Genomic DNA, 15,189 nt, shown 5'->3' with positions numbered 1-15,189 from the left:
GAACCGCATGTACTGTACTAAGTTGTAAATGGACTGATAGATATTACTAATAGGTTTATATATTCTAATCTATGCTGATTCTTGATATTGTGATTTCATTTACTTATATGATTATTTATATTGTTTATGCCTAAATGTGTGTCTTGTTCGTGTGTTCATGCTTGTGTTGTGTGTGGACCACAACACCAGCCCCCGCTGCCTGTGGCCCACGAGTAAAATCAAAGAACCCACATATTATAGAAGAAGTGGGAAAATTCGTCTTCCAGTGGCTAAAAAGAAGAAGTGAAACCCAGTTAAACTAGTACCATGTATGTTGTAGAATTTAGTATAATGCTAGACGGTAGATTAGCCTGACTAAATCGCGCTCCTGGCGGCCGCCGCCCTAGGTTGCCGCCCCCCTAGGTTGGGGTGGGGGTCATAAACGTCCAGCCGAGAGCTTGTATACACAGGCTAGACGGTAGATATTGTCCACATACCACTATATTTTCTCTCTAAGTTGTTTGTAACTGCAATTAGCCCTCGGGCATGTATTTGCAATAAACTTTCGTTATGTATTTGCAATTTCAACAAGAGTTCCGAGATCTCATACCTCCATGAAGTATGGGCTTGATATGTAAATTTCTTCCTTATTTATGCAAATGAAGAATGCGGAAGTTCTGCTGCAGTACCAAGGTCAGTCACCAGGAGGTCCAAAATCGACCTTGACCTTTGCCTACCCAAGACCTATCCACATACCAAATATCATGATTACAATCCATCCAAAGGTTAAAAAGTGCTGGCTGCAAATGTGCGGATGTGCGGAAACACAAACACACAGACACACAGACAGACACGCCAAAAACAATACCTCCATTTTTTTCATGGAGGTAATAAATCAAATCAATTGTTTTGTATCTGTGTGCAGCAAATGAGCCTCATCACGACGCACCCATTCCCGTTCCACGTGACGACCGAAGGTTCTCCGAAAGCTCCTTTAACAACCCCGTCTACACGGCGGACAGCGCCAACGAAACATCTACACGAGAGTCAACGACGACGGCCTGGACGGAGCGATGGCAAGATCGTCATCCGCAGAGGAAGACGTTTACATCGATGTTATCGCTTGATCGATAAATTTGAGCCTGCCTGCAGTAAAACTATGAAAACACTTTGCTGAATTTACAATATGTATAGCTGTGTTGGTTGACCATTAATTGTCGTTTAGGCCACAGCAGGTAATTTTTATGGATGACATCAGCGCGCGCAATAATTTTCGCCTGATTTTGGAGAGAAGAAAAAACAAGACATTTTGTTGCCTTCTGCCAGTGGTCAACAAGCCGGAAATGGGCAAAGATGTCTGTTGCCATGCCGGAAGGTGGATGGCAGATAGCTATGAAGAGAGGAGGCAAGAAAAGGCTCTGATTAAATGTTTTTTTCTTACTTTGATGCAGTGATATGTGATAGTGGCTGTGGATATGTGATGTTCCTACTGAATCAAAAGAATCTGTACAATTATTGAGTCAAAATTTTAAAATGTAGGAACCTTGTTTTTTCGGCCCGCCTTGTTTTTTTCGCCCGCTCGCATTGGATTTTGAGTCTGTGGAGGATGTCATCCATAAAATTTCCTTGCTGTGGCCAAATAAGGCTAATAAGGCCTAAGGGGAGAAAAAAGAAGAGAGAAAAGAAAAGAATGAAGCAACCGGCCGTGGCACCATCTCTTTCTCTCGCCCGACTGTATATAAAACATCTATATAAGTTTAAAAACTTTAAAAACTTTGCTGACTGTCTACAATTTGTATGACGATATCTGTGTTGATTGATTATCATTACGGGAATTGTCATATTGTGTTTTGTTTTCACGATGTATACCTCATTTTATCTTTCGTATTTAGGTGTAAAGTTATATGATGATTAATCTTTAGTACATGTTCTTGCCAGATGGGCTAAATGCACAAGAGGACATGCAGTATGCAGAACATGATTATTGCATACTGGAACGCTATATTCTAATGCTAATTGCTAGGAATTAATACATTATAACAATACTATATAACTTTATAACCGACCCTTATACTTCCCGTAACTTAGCTGGCATGTTACGCCGAAGGGTAGTTATACCGGTTATACAGATACAGAAATGCAGATACTGAAACTCTTGAAATATTTCTACACGTATAAGACGTCATCATATAGACCAAAAAGCCACAATAACAACTTTAGTGGTGGTGTTATTACGTCAAATAAAATATAATTAGTATATCAACATTGAACACTTTAATTGATAAATAAAGCCGCATTTTTGCAACGTTTTAACCTTTCTGATTCAAAGATGCTGTTTTAGCAACATAGCAGGATACGTTATTTAACAAGACAGATTAAAGTTCATACTAGCAATTCATACTTATATCACGTTTTGACACGTGTACATAATAACAGCTTTTGTGGTGGTGTTTTTTAAAATAAAATGAAACTATTATATCAACATTGAACACGTGTTTTCGCACATTTCAGTAGTTTCCTTACTTCGCGTAAATTGGCAGCACAAATATATCCGTGTGAATATAATGATTGTATCAACCTGATAAGATCAATATTAAGCATGTCAAGGGTTCCAACTGCGCATGCGCGAGGTCAAAGGTGCAGGCCCTTCTTTTGTAAGTCAGTTTTAGCGTTGATTATACTTAATACCAAAAATACCATAATTGACGACATTCGTAAAAGAAGGCTGAGGTGGTTTGGTCACGTTCAGAGGAGACCCCCAGACTCTTTCATGGTATATGGGGCCAACCATCAGGATTTCACAAACCCCAGACCTAGAGGTAGACCCCCTAAAAGATGGCGGGACCAGATAGTACAGGACACGGGGTGGTCCCTCAAGTACGCTGAACGAAAGGCTAAGGACCGTGATGCCTGGCAGGAAAAAATGAAGAGGAGCAAGGGGCCAGTTCTGGCCTAAGCATTTAGGCAGGTAGGCAGGCATACTTAATACGTGTCCCGGCGTGTTTTGGTTGTCTCAGGGACATTCAACTTTGACATTTTACGAAAAATGCAGCACGTCGCTTGTCCTTTACCCAGCCCGGGGCGAACTGGACCTCAGTGTCTGCACAGGGCCTGAAGGACAAAAAAAATTAACTTTTGCTAGGAAGAAAGGTCAGATTTTATCTTCATCGCAGCATCGTCTTGTTTCCTCAACCTGTAGCTTGATGTGTATCAACGTTACTACGAATCCAATCACATGCATGAAATGTTCACACTGAATGTCTGTACTTAGCTGGGAGGCAAATATTCCAGCTGATTCAACTGTCAACCCTTCATAAGACGTTACAGATCATATCCCAACACCACATTCATTCATACATTAACTTGCATATTTTTAAAACTAGAAATACCAGAGCCCTGACAGCAACTACATGCACCATTAGTATTTGCATGAGAAGGTGGGAAGGGGGGAATGAACCTGCCAATTAGCCAGGCCTTCGTCATCAAAACTTGTCAGGCAACTTCTTCAGCTTGACTGCACTAATTCAGGAAACGGCGTCCAAAACCCAAACCACTTCATATGTGATCTGTCGCTTACAACTCAAGGTAAGACAGAAGTTACACACAGTACTAGCGCTAAGCCGTTTGTATACTGATGACTGTTATGTGGTCTTTAATGTGAGGCAGGTTGTCATAAATGTTTGTTGTAATCTTTCACGATCAACGTGATTGAAGATTCTGAAGGGTATGCGGCCATTTTGTAAACATGGGGAGGGTTTAAGTAAGTTTTGTTTGCATTTTGTTTTAGAATATATAACAAATTGATGTTTTGACACTAGTGTCATCTGATTCACGAAACAAATCAAGAAAATGTCTTAATATTTTTAAAAGTTAAGAAAGGCTTCTGAGGTTCTGGAAGAGACTTATGTGCAAGATACACAAATCGCACACTAATTATGTTCATTAATTCCATCTCGTTGGGTGTCAGTGCTTACTGACAAATCTGTTGGTATTTCATTCTTTTTGTCGGCAGTTGGACATGATGGCGGAAAACTTGAAGTCCTGCTTGTTGCAACTTGTGCTTGTTCTCATTGTGGTCTTCAAAACGGTGTCTGCTCAGTACTGTTCGATGCAATGCCGTTGTGAAGGTACAAGTATTTATTAACTTCGCCAGAAGGTTACATTTTAGGCAGCGTTTGTGTGTCTGTTAGTTTACATAGGTTTTGTCAGTGTTGTCGGTCTTTTTGGTATTCCTAAGTTTCATAATCATTTTAACTTATTTATATGCAAAAGCCAAGGATGACTGCCGAAGACAAGCAATTAAATTTTACACAGATTGAATATATGAGGGGCAGTGAGGGGCATATATACCAACTACAACTAGAAACGCGAAGAACTCATACATCTACAATTAGCTGAGATACGAAAGAAGGCATTAAATCAGTACAGTACTGTGCTCCTAACCTACTTCGGAATTTTCAATCATGCTGAATATTGATAATGCAATTAAATTCGATTAAAGGTACTACCATGGACTGCAGCCACGTAGCTTGGGTAAGATTTCCTCGTGACGAAGCCATATTTTCTTCAACGGAAACTCTTCTGATGAACGATAACCGGAGGATAACTGTGCCTTTGGGGCCTCGAATTCCAAACCTGTTAGAACTAAGCCTCGAAGATAACTGGATCACGACGCTTGAAAGATCCCCCTTCCGCCTGCGGCCAAATCTGAAGGTTCTTCGGCTTGAGGGGAATAAAATCATCCATGTGGTCAGGGATGCCTTTGATGGACTTGACAAACTTGTGAAACTGTATCTGAACCGTAACAACATCGAAACGGTAGAAGCGTTTGGAGGAAGTTCTGCTACAAGTAGTTTGGAAATTCTGGACTTACAGAGAAACAAACTCGAGTCTATAACGATTGGTACTTTCACTGGAATTCCGTTGCTCACGGAGCTCAACTTATCGTCCAATAACATCTCAACGATTGAAGATGGGAGCTTCAGTGGTCTCAAAAAGTTACGTGTCCTCTACCTGCATTCCAACCAGATCTTTCGGCTGACCAACGAGACATTTATGGGGCTGTCCTCATTGAAGCGTCTTGTTTTGGCTGACAATAAGATACAGAATCTACCAGATATGGTCTTCAGTGATTCCACAACGCTAGAGTTTCTTGATCTTGTATCTAACGGCATCTCCCAAATCACAGAGGCAGCATTCTCTGGATTGTTCAATCTTACGGGTCTGTATCTGGGTAGTAACAACATCAGTTTTGTGGAGGACGGTGCGTTTCGTGATCTGGTCAAACTAAACACGTTGTCACTGTCCAACAACAAGCTACAGGACATCTCAGCTTCAACTTTTATCGGTCTGGCTCCTGACGATAGAACAGACAGTACAGGACTGGAGGTGAGCATTAGCCAATTCTACATGGCTTGTTTTCTGTGTTTATGCTACTTCTCAATTGTACAATCACTTCCCCGTCTGTTAGCGGGTCCAGTTTAACTTAAATGTATCAATAATAAATGTTATCAAATTCTTGACTTAATGTATAAAAGCTCAAGCCATCGCAGGCTCTTGTGTTTCACCACATTAGAATCATTATAAGGTGTAAAATTTTGCACAAAGTCACAGAACCCTATTTAGCTACAAGTCATGGAACTCACAAAGTAAGATGGTTGTATTTGAATGATGATTATTATTTAAAGATAAGCAGTGCAGATTAGAAGTAGGATAACAGTTAGTTTACAGGCGAATTATGTCCTGACTTAAGGTGCTGCACCTCTCTGGGAATCGTCTCACGGCTGTGAGGAGGGAGGATTTCGCAAGGCTGACAAAACTGACTTCTTTGCGGCTATCCGTAAGTCGTAGGAATCAACTATTCTCTTCTCACAGTAGGGTTAAATATTACACAGATATATCAACAATTTCTCCGTTTTCTTAAATTAGAAAATGTTTATTTGCTTCCCATCTTGTTTTTCATAGCGCTCTGGGTTCTTTGTTCTCAGGGACTTGTTCTTTGGCAGATAGCCAAAAGATGTTTGTCATAACAACGGCCCTCAGTATGCAGTAAGCATGTCTTTACTGCATGAATCATCAAACGATATAAAAACTACATTCATATGGCTTAACATATGTGTTACAGCATATATAAAAGGAAAGGTAACAATTTAAACGTTTACTTTACGCACTAAGGTTGTATAAGGTTTGTCCAACAAAATTTAAATTGAATGCTAAGCATCTGAACACTTGCCTTAGGCATTTAAAAGGCTGTTATCACGTCTACAACAGGTCAATGAAATTACAAGTGAAGGACTGGAAGATGGTTCATTCGCCAACCTCGGCAACCTTGTCTACTTTACTCTAAGGCGCAACCTTCTTACGAATATTTCTGCAGCAACACTTCAAGGTACACATAGCATATATCATATCTACACCGTACATTGATAACAAGGACTATCCGTGCCGAATTGCTGGGTGATGTTGGGTGTTTGGATGTTATGCAAACTTAATACAAGTACAAATTTGATATTGTTTAGATATCGTCACAACCCCCCTCCCTTCCAACACACACACGTATCTGATTGGATTGTTATATTACATTGACGAAGACGATTTTAATAATTGTAACAAAATCGGATGTTTTTGTAGGGTTGACGGCTTTGCAAACATTGCGACTAGGAGGAAATGAGTTCCGAGGCTTCCACGCGTTTGCGTTCGCCAATCTACCAACCTTAAGAACGCTTTCACTTCCGAGGTACATGTACCTATCTTTAGTTTATGATTTTTTTAAAATAATTATATTATTAGACTTATAATAACACCTTTATGGTTGGGGAAAGCACATTCTACTATTAATCCCAATGAATCTTTAGAATTATTATGAGCTGTATTTTAGGAATTGTAATATTTATTAGCCCAAGGACTGCTACGGTATTGATAGACATTTTCTCATCCAGTTTTAGAGTCATAGTTCTTTGTTGGTAAACTATTAAGACTGTTAAGTTACAAATTACTTAACATTTCTGTTCATTACTTCTTTGACGATGGACAGAGGAAAGAAAAATTATTGCGTTTTCAACTACAGGAACCCCTACAGTAGTAACTCCTTTCACCCTGATGTATTCGGCAATTTAACGGCACTACAATACCTGGATATCTTCAGAGCAACGAGCTTGTCACCGCGTATGAGTTTTCATTGACATTAGTCTTTATATCTATCTATCTATCTACCTATCCATAATTATTCATCTATCTAATATTATGTATATTTATCTATCTATCTATCTCTCTCTCTCTCTCTCTCTCTCTCTCTCTCTCTCTATATATATATATATATATATATATATATATATATATGTAGAGAGAGAGACACACAGAAGTCAGAAAATCTAACGTGAAATGTAAAAATGATATTAAAAAGTTGTACATTTTCAAATTACTTACTTAACTGCTAAACCTTTCTACCATTCTCCAATGCTTTATTCATTATTGGCGTTGCCTGTTCTTGCATGATTATTTTTGTGGTGGGGGCTTATGTTTTTCCTACAGGTGTGTTTCGCCACCTACCCTGCCTCCAAACTGTGACATTTGGGAACAGTCTTACCTGCGATTGTGACATACTTGATCTGGCGAAATGGCTGAATAAAACAGGTACATTTTTTATGTACAACCTTGCTATTTTTGCTCTTCATTAAGCTCAAGTCAATTCAAACATACAGATAGAAAAGCAACAGTTTTATTTCAATTTCTTTTTTTTTTCTTTTGTATGCAGATGTAAAGGCTCAGCGATATAGCACTTCGTCAGAACCAGCGGCCTGCTATATCTACAATCCGCGGCGAAGGGGAGTTCTTCTAAGCAACCTACGAGAGGAAGACTTGCAGATGACGTGCCCAACGACAACCGACCCCCCACCCACGGAATCTACTGTGCAGACCTGGTAAGTGTTCATCAGTGTCCTTTCTTACCTTCGGGACGGAAGTATTGTTATGAGTGGCGTTAATTCATGCTAGGTTAGTATGTTTGGGTTCCACTGATGTGAATCGGCAGAGATTTGGTTTCTGAATTGATTGACAGGATTTTGACCCGGTATGTATTGGGTTCGAGGATGGGGTCGCCAGGAACGTATGAAGTACAAACCACGATGTCACAGCGGAGTAATTCTTTAATCTCTAATTTCTTGTCACTAATGCGAAAACTTCAAATCAAAAGAGCAATGTTTGTCACATGATTGAGGGATTACTTCAGCCTACAAGTTTCCTTATAGTTGACAATGAAAGAATAAGGGATTGAGGGATTACTTCAGCCTGCAAGTTTCCTTATAGTTGACAATGAAAGAATAAGGGATTGAGGGATTACTTCAGCCTACAAGTTTCCTTATAGTTGACAATGAAAGAATAAGATACCAATAAAATCTCGGAAGGCCAATATTTTGTAAAGATGGCATATAGATGTAAGGAATCTAGACTGTATATAGTTGTCATGAGTGATGATGCGTGTCTCCTTTCAATTTTGTTGTCTCCCTCTAAATACACTCTCTCGCTACTTCATCTTCTGCACAGCCCAACATCTCTTACAACTGAAGTGATGACATCTCCTCGCCTTGAGACAACTCCGACAGCAACAACACAGCTTCCACCCTCTCTTACAACAACACGAAAGCCAGGAACATGTACCACCCCAAAGAACATCGCCGTGCAAAACGTACAGGACTCTCGTGCTGAAATCACATGGTTTCACGACGGTAAAGCTGCAAGTGTGGACCTGACAGGATTCGTCATTCAGTACCAAATCTTTGGGCAGAAGTCGTGGATAGATACACAAGACATTCACCACAATGGCCGTAACTTCGCCATAGTCGACCTTCTTCCCAACACGCCCTACCAAGCATGTGTGGCCGTTCTTTGCAAGGATGAGCCTAGAAAGCCAGGACTGGACCACTGTGTGACATTTACAACGAAGATGAGATCTACAACAATAGTCGGCTTGGCCATAGGCATCCCATCGTTGCTGGTCATTCTGTGCCTAATGGCGGCAATCGTCATTGTCCTGAAAAAGAGAGGGCCTTTCTCTACAGAGCAAGATGCTGGCCACACCCCTGAGCGTCCTCAACCCCAGGTATTTCCTTTTCATTGCATTATCAGTAAACTTTTTCCTAGTGTAGTCTGTGTGCAATACAAAACCACACTGTTTAGTTGTCTATGGAGCCTCTCTCATTGGATTTGTGACAGTTCTCCGAGTCTAAGCCAAGAGGCAATTTTCAAAAGGAGATCTACCAATAGGAGCTCGCCATTCTTTGTCACCATAACTCACAGTCCAATAGGAGTTCAGCATGTTCAGACACCGTTAAAAACGCCTCTAGCACCTTCTCTGACATAGTCACAGGAAAAGATGCTGAAAAAATAACGAAGAACTATTAGTGTATATTCTTGATATTGATTATTACTCCGTGAAGGAGGTCAGGACCTCCGGACGGAGTGTTGTAATCGGCTGATTTTTCATGTTCGCAGTCAAAACACTGGGTTCTCTTTGTGTAATCGGCACGCAATTTTATACGCCGTCTGCGGGCATGCCCGTGTTGATGCACGAATGTGTATTTTTGCCGTTGCTGCTTTCGCGGTCAATGTAATATCGCAGACGCACCCCTACAATTACGAGGCGAATTGGAATGGTCCAGAAAAACGCGTTGTTTGGAATAGCAGTGGGGTTCAAAAAAGTTCATGCAGATACTGGGTGGTTCCAGATGTTTTTGCCCATGGTTAAGAGATGCCAAGTTTTTTGGAAGATGTTCGCAGCCAAAACGCATTCTTCCGTACGTCGCATTTCTGTGTAATTTCGCATGTGGTGTTGCATTATGTCCGGGATGATGCACGTCTTTTTATTTTTACCGTAGCTGTTTTGATATTGGAGTAAATGCTTATTTTCGAAACATCCCCATTTCTTTGAAATGGTTTCGTCCGTTTATGCAACTGTTACTGCGCTAATGACGACCAGTCGCGCTGTCCTGATACACCGCGAATGTGCGAGTGTTCCCTGTAGACAGTCCCGGGAGTCATTTTTTTCGCACATTCCAGGAGCCAAACCAAAATACGTTCATGAACCGAGTCCAAAAAACCGAAACGTGAAAATCGGATGATCGGACCTGATGTACATTTCTCTTTCTATAGATTGTACACACAATACACACATCTTTAGATAATCTGGCCATGGCAGGTTAAAAAAAAGTAAACCTGAATCATACTAGATTAGCGTAAATGCATGTTAATGCGTTCAAAACAAGAAAAAAATTGTTTCCGGGTATTAATCTCTTGAATCACGGCGCTGAATATTGACGCAAAAATATTTCGGGCATCGCGCGCCCTTCCCGCGTCACGTGTAGGCATCTCGCATCTCTGATTGGTTGTTGCGTCTTAAGATGACTGAGCCGACGCGCGTTTAAACAATTTTTCTTTGTTCGATTTATCACACTTCACAGAGAATTGTCGCCAATGGCTACTTCTTTTTGTTGCAATATATAATACTTCACGGAGAATTGTCACCTATGGCTTCTTGTTTTTGTTCAAGCAGAAAGTCCCCGGCTTGGCCCCAGTTAGGAAATGTGGCCTTAGCATAACTTAGGAATCATCTGCAAACCCAAGATAGTAACATGTTTCCCTTTTTGAATTTCAGGAAGCCAACCACAGCCCGGCTGACGCTGCAGTTGGTACCGTGGAGGACCCGCCGTACCACAGCATCAACGACAATGATCCCCAGGTACGTCCTGATCGGGAAAACAGGTACCAAAACGCAGGATTCGAAGAGGAGCCAGGGGCTGATGGAATCACCAGCTCATATCTGGATTTGGGCCAAGCTGGGGACGTCCTCAACTCGGCAGGTTTGTCTGTTCGTATTTATTATATTTGGGTCCTCCTAGCGGTTCTCTGTGGTATTGCAGCAAAACTTTCGGTTTCTTCTGGACACTTTGGTATAATGCATGAAGGCAAGCTATATCCACGTGCCCGGAGTTTGAAATCTCTGATTATGTTTACCATCGCAGGAGAAAAACGTATTGTTTTTACTCCGTTTCTTCTTCTTCTTCTCCAAAACGAAGAAGGTCAATGACTTGAGTCAGACGTCTGTCACCATGGTAACTAGCACTGCAGCAACACCCTGTAGTGTTGGGTTACATTTTGTCGCAGGGCAGAGTTGGAGAGCCGGCATGACTCACCGTACACATGAAACATATATTTGGCTTTGAGTAAGCAGTAGTTCGTTGGGCTAGACCAGGTGAAGGTAAACATTATGCATTTTCTATGCAAATGTCACGTTTTTAGTTTCTTGTGATACCTGTTTGCAGCCGGGGAGCCACCTGGGAACCGAAGGTTCTCCGAAAGCTCCTTTAACAACCCCGTCTACACGGCGGACAGCGTCAACGAAAACATCTACACGAGAGTCAACGACGACGCCCTGGAAGGAGCAATGGCAAGAGCGTCATCCGCAGAGGAAGACGTTTACATCGATGTTATCGCTTAATCGATAAATTTGAGCCTGCATGCAGTAAAACTATGGCCCGCTTTACACACACCATTTGTAAGTCGACTCAGCGAAGTTGACTTGAAAAATTTCTGTTCACACACGAGGCTGCAAAGCAACTTGGCACTCCCGCTGTGCCACCCTCCCCTCAAGTTGACTTGGTGGCTCGGTATTGTCTGACTACTACGCAGAGACACTCAAGTCGACTTCGCCCGTTTACACACACGAAGCTAGCGGACTCAGCACCCTGCTGGCCGACGTAAGTCTGGTTTGGATACGACTCAAGTCGTCTTGATTAGAATGATTAAAATTCAACTCAAATGAATGATTTGAGTTGAATTATTTCTCTCTACACAGAGAAATGTTCTCTTAAGTCGACTAGCTCAAGTCGTCTTGAGTTCTAGTTGACTTGAAAAAGTTATGTGTAAAGCAGGCCTATGAAAACACTTTGCTGAATTTACAATATGTATAGCGATAGCTGTGTTGATTAACCAGTAATTGTCGTTTAGGCCACAGCAAGTAATTTTTATGGATGACATCAACGCGCGCATTAATTTTCGCCTGATTTTGGAGAGAAAAAAAAAGAAATTTTGTTCCCTTCTGACAGTGGTCACCATGCCGAAAATGGGCAAAGATGTCTGTTGCCATGCCGGAAGGTGGATGGCAGATAGCTATGAAGAGAGGAGGCAAGAAAAGGCTCTGATTTAATGCTTTTTTCTTACTTTGATGCAGTGATATGTGATAGTGACTGTGTATATGTGATGTTCCCACTGAATCAAAAGAATCTGTACGATTATCGAGTCAAAATTTTAAAATGTAGGAACTTTGTTTTTTTCGGCCCGCCTTGTTTTTTTCCGCCCGCTCGCATTCGATTTTGAGTCTGTGGAGGATGTCATCCATAAACTTTCCTTGCTGTCGCCAAATAAGGCCAAGGCCTAAGGGGAGAAAAAAGAAGAGAGAAGGAAAAGAATGAAGCAACCGGCTGCGGCACCATTCATCTCCTTCTCTCGCCCGGCTGTATATAAAACATCTATATAAGTTTTAAAACTTTAAAAACTTTGCTTAATTTTTACAATTTGTATGAAGATATCTGTGCTGATTGATTATTATTACGGGAATTGTCATATTGTATTTTGTTTTCACGATGTATACCTCATTTTATCTTTCGTATTTAGGTGTAAAGTTATATGATGATTAATCTTTAGTACATGTTCTTGCCAGATGGGCTAAATGCACAAGAGGACATGCAGTACGCAAAACATGATTATTGCATACTGGAACGCTATATTCTAATGCTAATTGCTAGGAATTAATACATTATAACAATACTATATACCTTTATAACCGAACCTTATACTTCCTGTAACTTAGCTGGCATGTTACGCCGAAGGGTAGTTATACCGGTTATACAGATACAGAAATGCAGATACTGAAACTCTTGAAATATTTCTACACTTATAAGACGTCATTGTATAGACCAAAAAGCCACAATAACAAATTTTGTGGTGGTGTTATTACGTCAAATAAAATATAATTATTATATCAACATTGAACACTTTAATTGATACATAAAGCCGCATTTTTGCAACGTTTTAACCTTTCTGATTCAAAGATGCTGTTTTGGCAACATAGCAGAATACGTTATTTAACAAGACAGCTTAAAAGTGCATACTACAGTGGACCTCACTTGAAGACAGAAGAAAGATGTCTAGACTATGCATGATGTACAAAATGACTAATAAACTGGTGGATGTCCCAACTACTAAGTACCTAATACCAGCCCAGAAGAGAACAAGAAATAGCCACGCATTCAAGTACCAGATTTATCAACCAAGGATTGAGGTGTTCAAGAATTCATTCTTTCCTAGAACTATCGCAGAGTGGAACTCACTGTCACCAAGTACAGTAGGGGCACTGTCAATAGATAGCTTAAAACAATGTCTAGAGCTAGAAGTTCAAGGGTTAGGTGTAACAAGTCGATCGGTGTAATATAGCCAGCTGCCGCCGCGCCGCGTGCCTGCGAAGCTGGTGTGTTACGCCGAAAGGCGGTTATACCGGCTATACAGATAGAGAAGCTGGAGTGTTACGCCGAAAGGCGGTTATACCAGCTATACAGATACAGATACAGATACTAGCAATTCATACTTATACCACGTTTTGACACGTGCACATAATAACAGCTTTTGTGGTGGTGTTTTTTAAAATAAAATGAAACTATAATGATTGTATCAACATTGAACACGTGTTTTCGCACATTTAAGTAGTTTCGTTACTTCGCGTAAATTGGCAGCACAAATATATCCGTGTGAAAATAATGATTGTATCAACCTGATAAGATCAATATTAAGCATGTCAAGGGTTCCAACTGCGCATGCGCGAGGTCAAAGGTGCAGGCCCTTCTTTTGTAAGTCGGTTTTAGCCTTGACTATACTTAATACGTGTCCCGGCGTGTTTTGGTTGTCTCAGGGACATTCAACTTTGACATTTTACGAAAAAATGCAGCACGTCGCTTGTCCTTTACCTAGCCTGGGGCGACCTCAGTGACTGAGCAGGGCCTGAAGGACAAAAAAATTACCTTTTGCTAGGAGGAAAGGTCAGATTTTATCTTCATCACAGCAACGTCTTGTTTCCTCAGCCTCTAGCTTGATGTGTATCAGCGTTAGTACGGATCCAATCACATGCATGAAATGTTCCCACTGAATGTCTGTACATAGCTGGGAGGCAAATATTCCAGCTGATTCAACTGTCAACCCTTCATAAGACGTTACAGATCATATCCCAACACCACATTCATTCATTCATACATTAACTTGCATATTTTTAAAACTAGAAATACCAGAGCCCTGGCAGCAACTACATGCACCATTAGTATTTACATGAGAAGGTGGGAAGGGGGGAGTGAACCTGCCAATTAGCAAGGCCTTCGTCATCAAAACTTGTCAGGCAACTTCTTCAGCTTGACTGCACTAATTCAGGAAACGGCGTCCAAAACCGACCACCTCATATGTGATCTGCCGCTTACAGCTCAAGGTAAGACAGAAGTTACACACAGTACTAGCGCTAAGCCGTTTGTATACTGATGACTGTTATGTGGTGTTTAATATAAAGCAGGTTGGCATAAATTTTGTTTGTTGTAATGTTTCACGATCAACGTGATTGAAAATTCTGAAGGGTAGGTGGCCATTTTGTAAACATGGGGAGGGTTTAAGTAAGTTTTATTTGCATTTTGTTTTAGAATATATAACAAATTGATGTTTTGACACTAGTGTCATCTGATTCACGAAACAAATCAAGAAAATGTCTTAATATTTTTAAAAGTTAAGAAAGGCTTCTGAGGTTCTGGAAGAGACTTATGTGCAAGATACACAAATCGCACACTAATTATGTTCATTAATTCTGTCTCGTTGGGTGTCAGTGCTTACTGACAAATCTGTTGGTATTTCATTCTTTTTGTCGGCAGTTGGACATGATGGCGGAAAACTTGAAGTCCTGCTTGTTGCAACTTGTGCTTGTTCTCGTTGTGGTCTTCAGTACGGTGTCTGCTCAGTACTGTTCGATGAAATGCCGTTGTGAAGGTACATCTATTTACTAATTTCGCCAGAAGGCTATATTTAAGGCAGCGTTTGTGTGTCTGTTAGTTTACATAGGATTTGTCAGTGTCATCGGTCTTGTTGGTATTCCTAAGTTTCATAATCATTTCAACTTATTTATATGCAAAA

At 40.7% G+C, this 15,189-nt stretch overlaps 2 protein-coding genes and 1 pseudogene across 2 annotated transcripts; all 3 read left to right on the top strand.

The window, feature by feature from the left end:
- Window positions 1-4,071: 4,071 nt before the first annotated feature.
- On the top strand, window positions 4,072-7,611 carry LOC109468855 (leucine-rich repeat-containing protein 15-like). The gene is made up of 6 exons (XM_019767217.1): window positions 4,072-4,106; window positions 4,481-5,367; window positions 5,732-5,818; window positions 6,250-6,367; window positions 7,046-7,143; window positions 7,510-7,611. Exons 1-5 carry the CDS (start codon window positions 4,088-4,090, stop codon window positions 7,093-7,095), a joined length of 1,161 nt encoding a protein of 386 aa, XP_019622776.1. The 5' UTR covers window positions 4,072-4,087; the 3' UTR covers window positions 7,096-7,143; window positions 7,510-7,611.
- On the top strand, window positions 7,495-11,688 carry LOC109468487. Its single transcript, XM_019766731.1, has 6 exons — window positions 7,495-7,509; window positions 7,755-7,898; window positions 8,645-9,076; window positions 10,628-10,657; window positions 10,712-10,832; window positions 11,295-11,688. The coding sequence occupies exons 1-6, from the start codon at window positions 7,495-7,497 to the stop codon at window positions 11,468-11,470; spliced, it is 918 nt and encodes a 305-aa protein (XP_019622290.1). The 3' UTR covers window positions 11,471-11,688.
- A 2,767-nt stretch (window positions 11,689-14,455) lies between these two features.
- Window positions 14,456-15,189, top strand: part of LOC109468486 — a 9,346-nt pseudogene continuing 8,612 nt past the window's right edge.

Source organism: Branchiostoma belcheri, unplaced genomic scaffold (genome assembly GCF_001625305.1).
Source record: "Branchiostoma belcheri isolate BF01 breed outbred unplaced genomic scaffold, Haploidv18h27 scaffold2, whole genome shotgun sequence".
Taxonomy (NCBI): Eukaryota; Metazoa; Chordata; class Leptocardii; order Amphioxiformes; family Branchiostomatidae; genus Branchiostoma; species Branchiostoma belcheri.
This window is presented reverse-complemented; position numbering and strand designations above follow the sequence as displayed.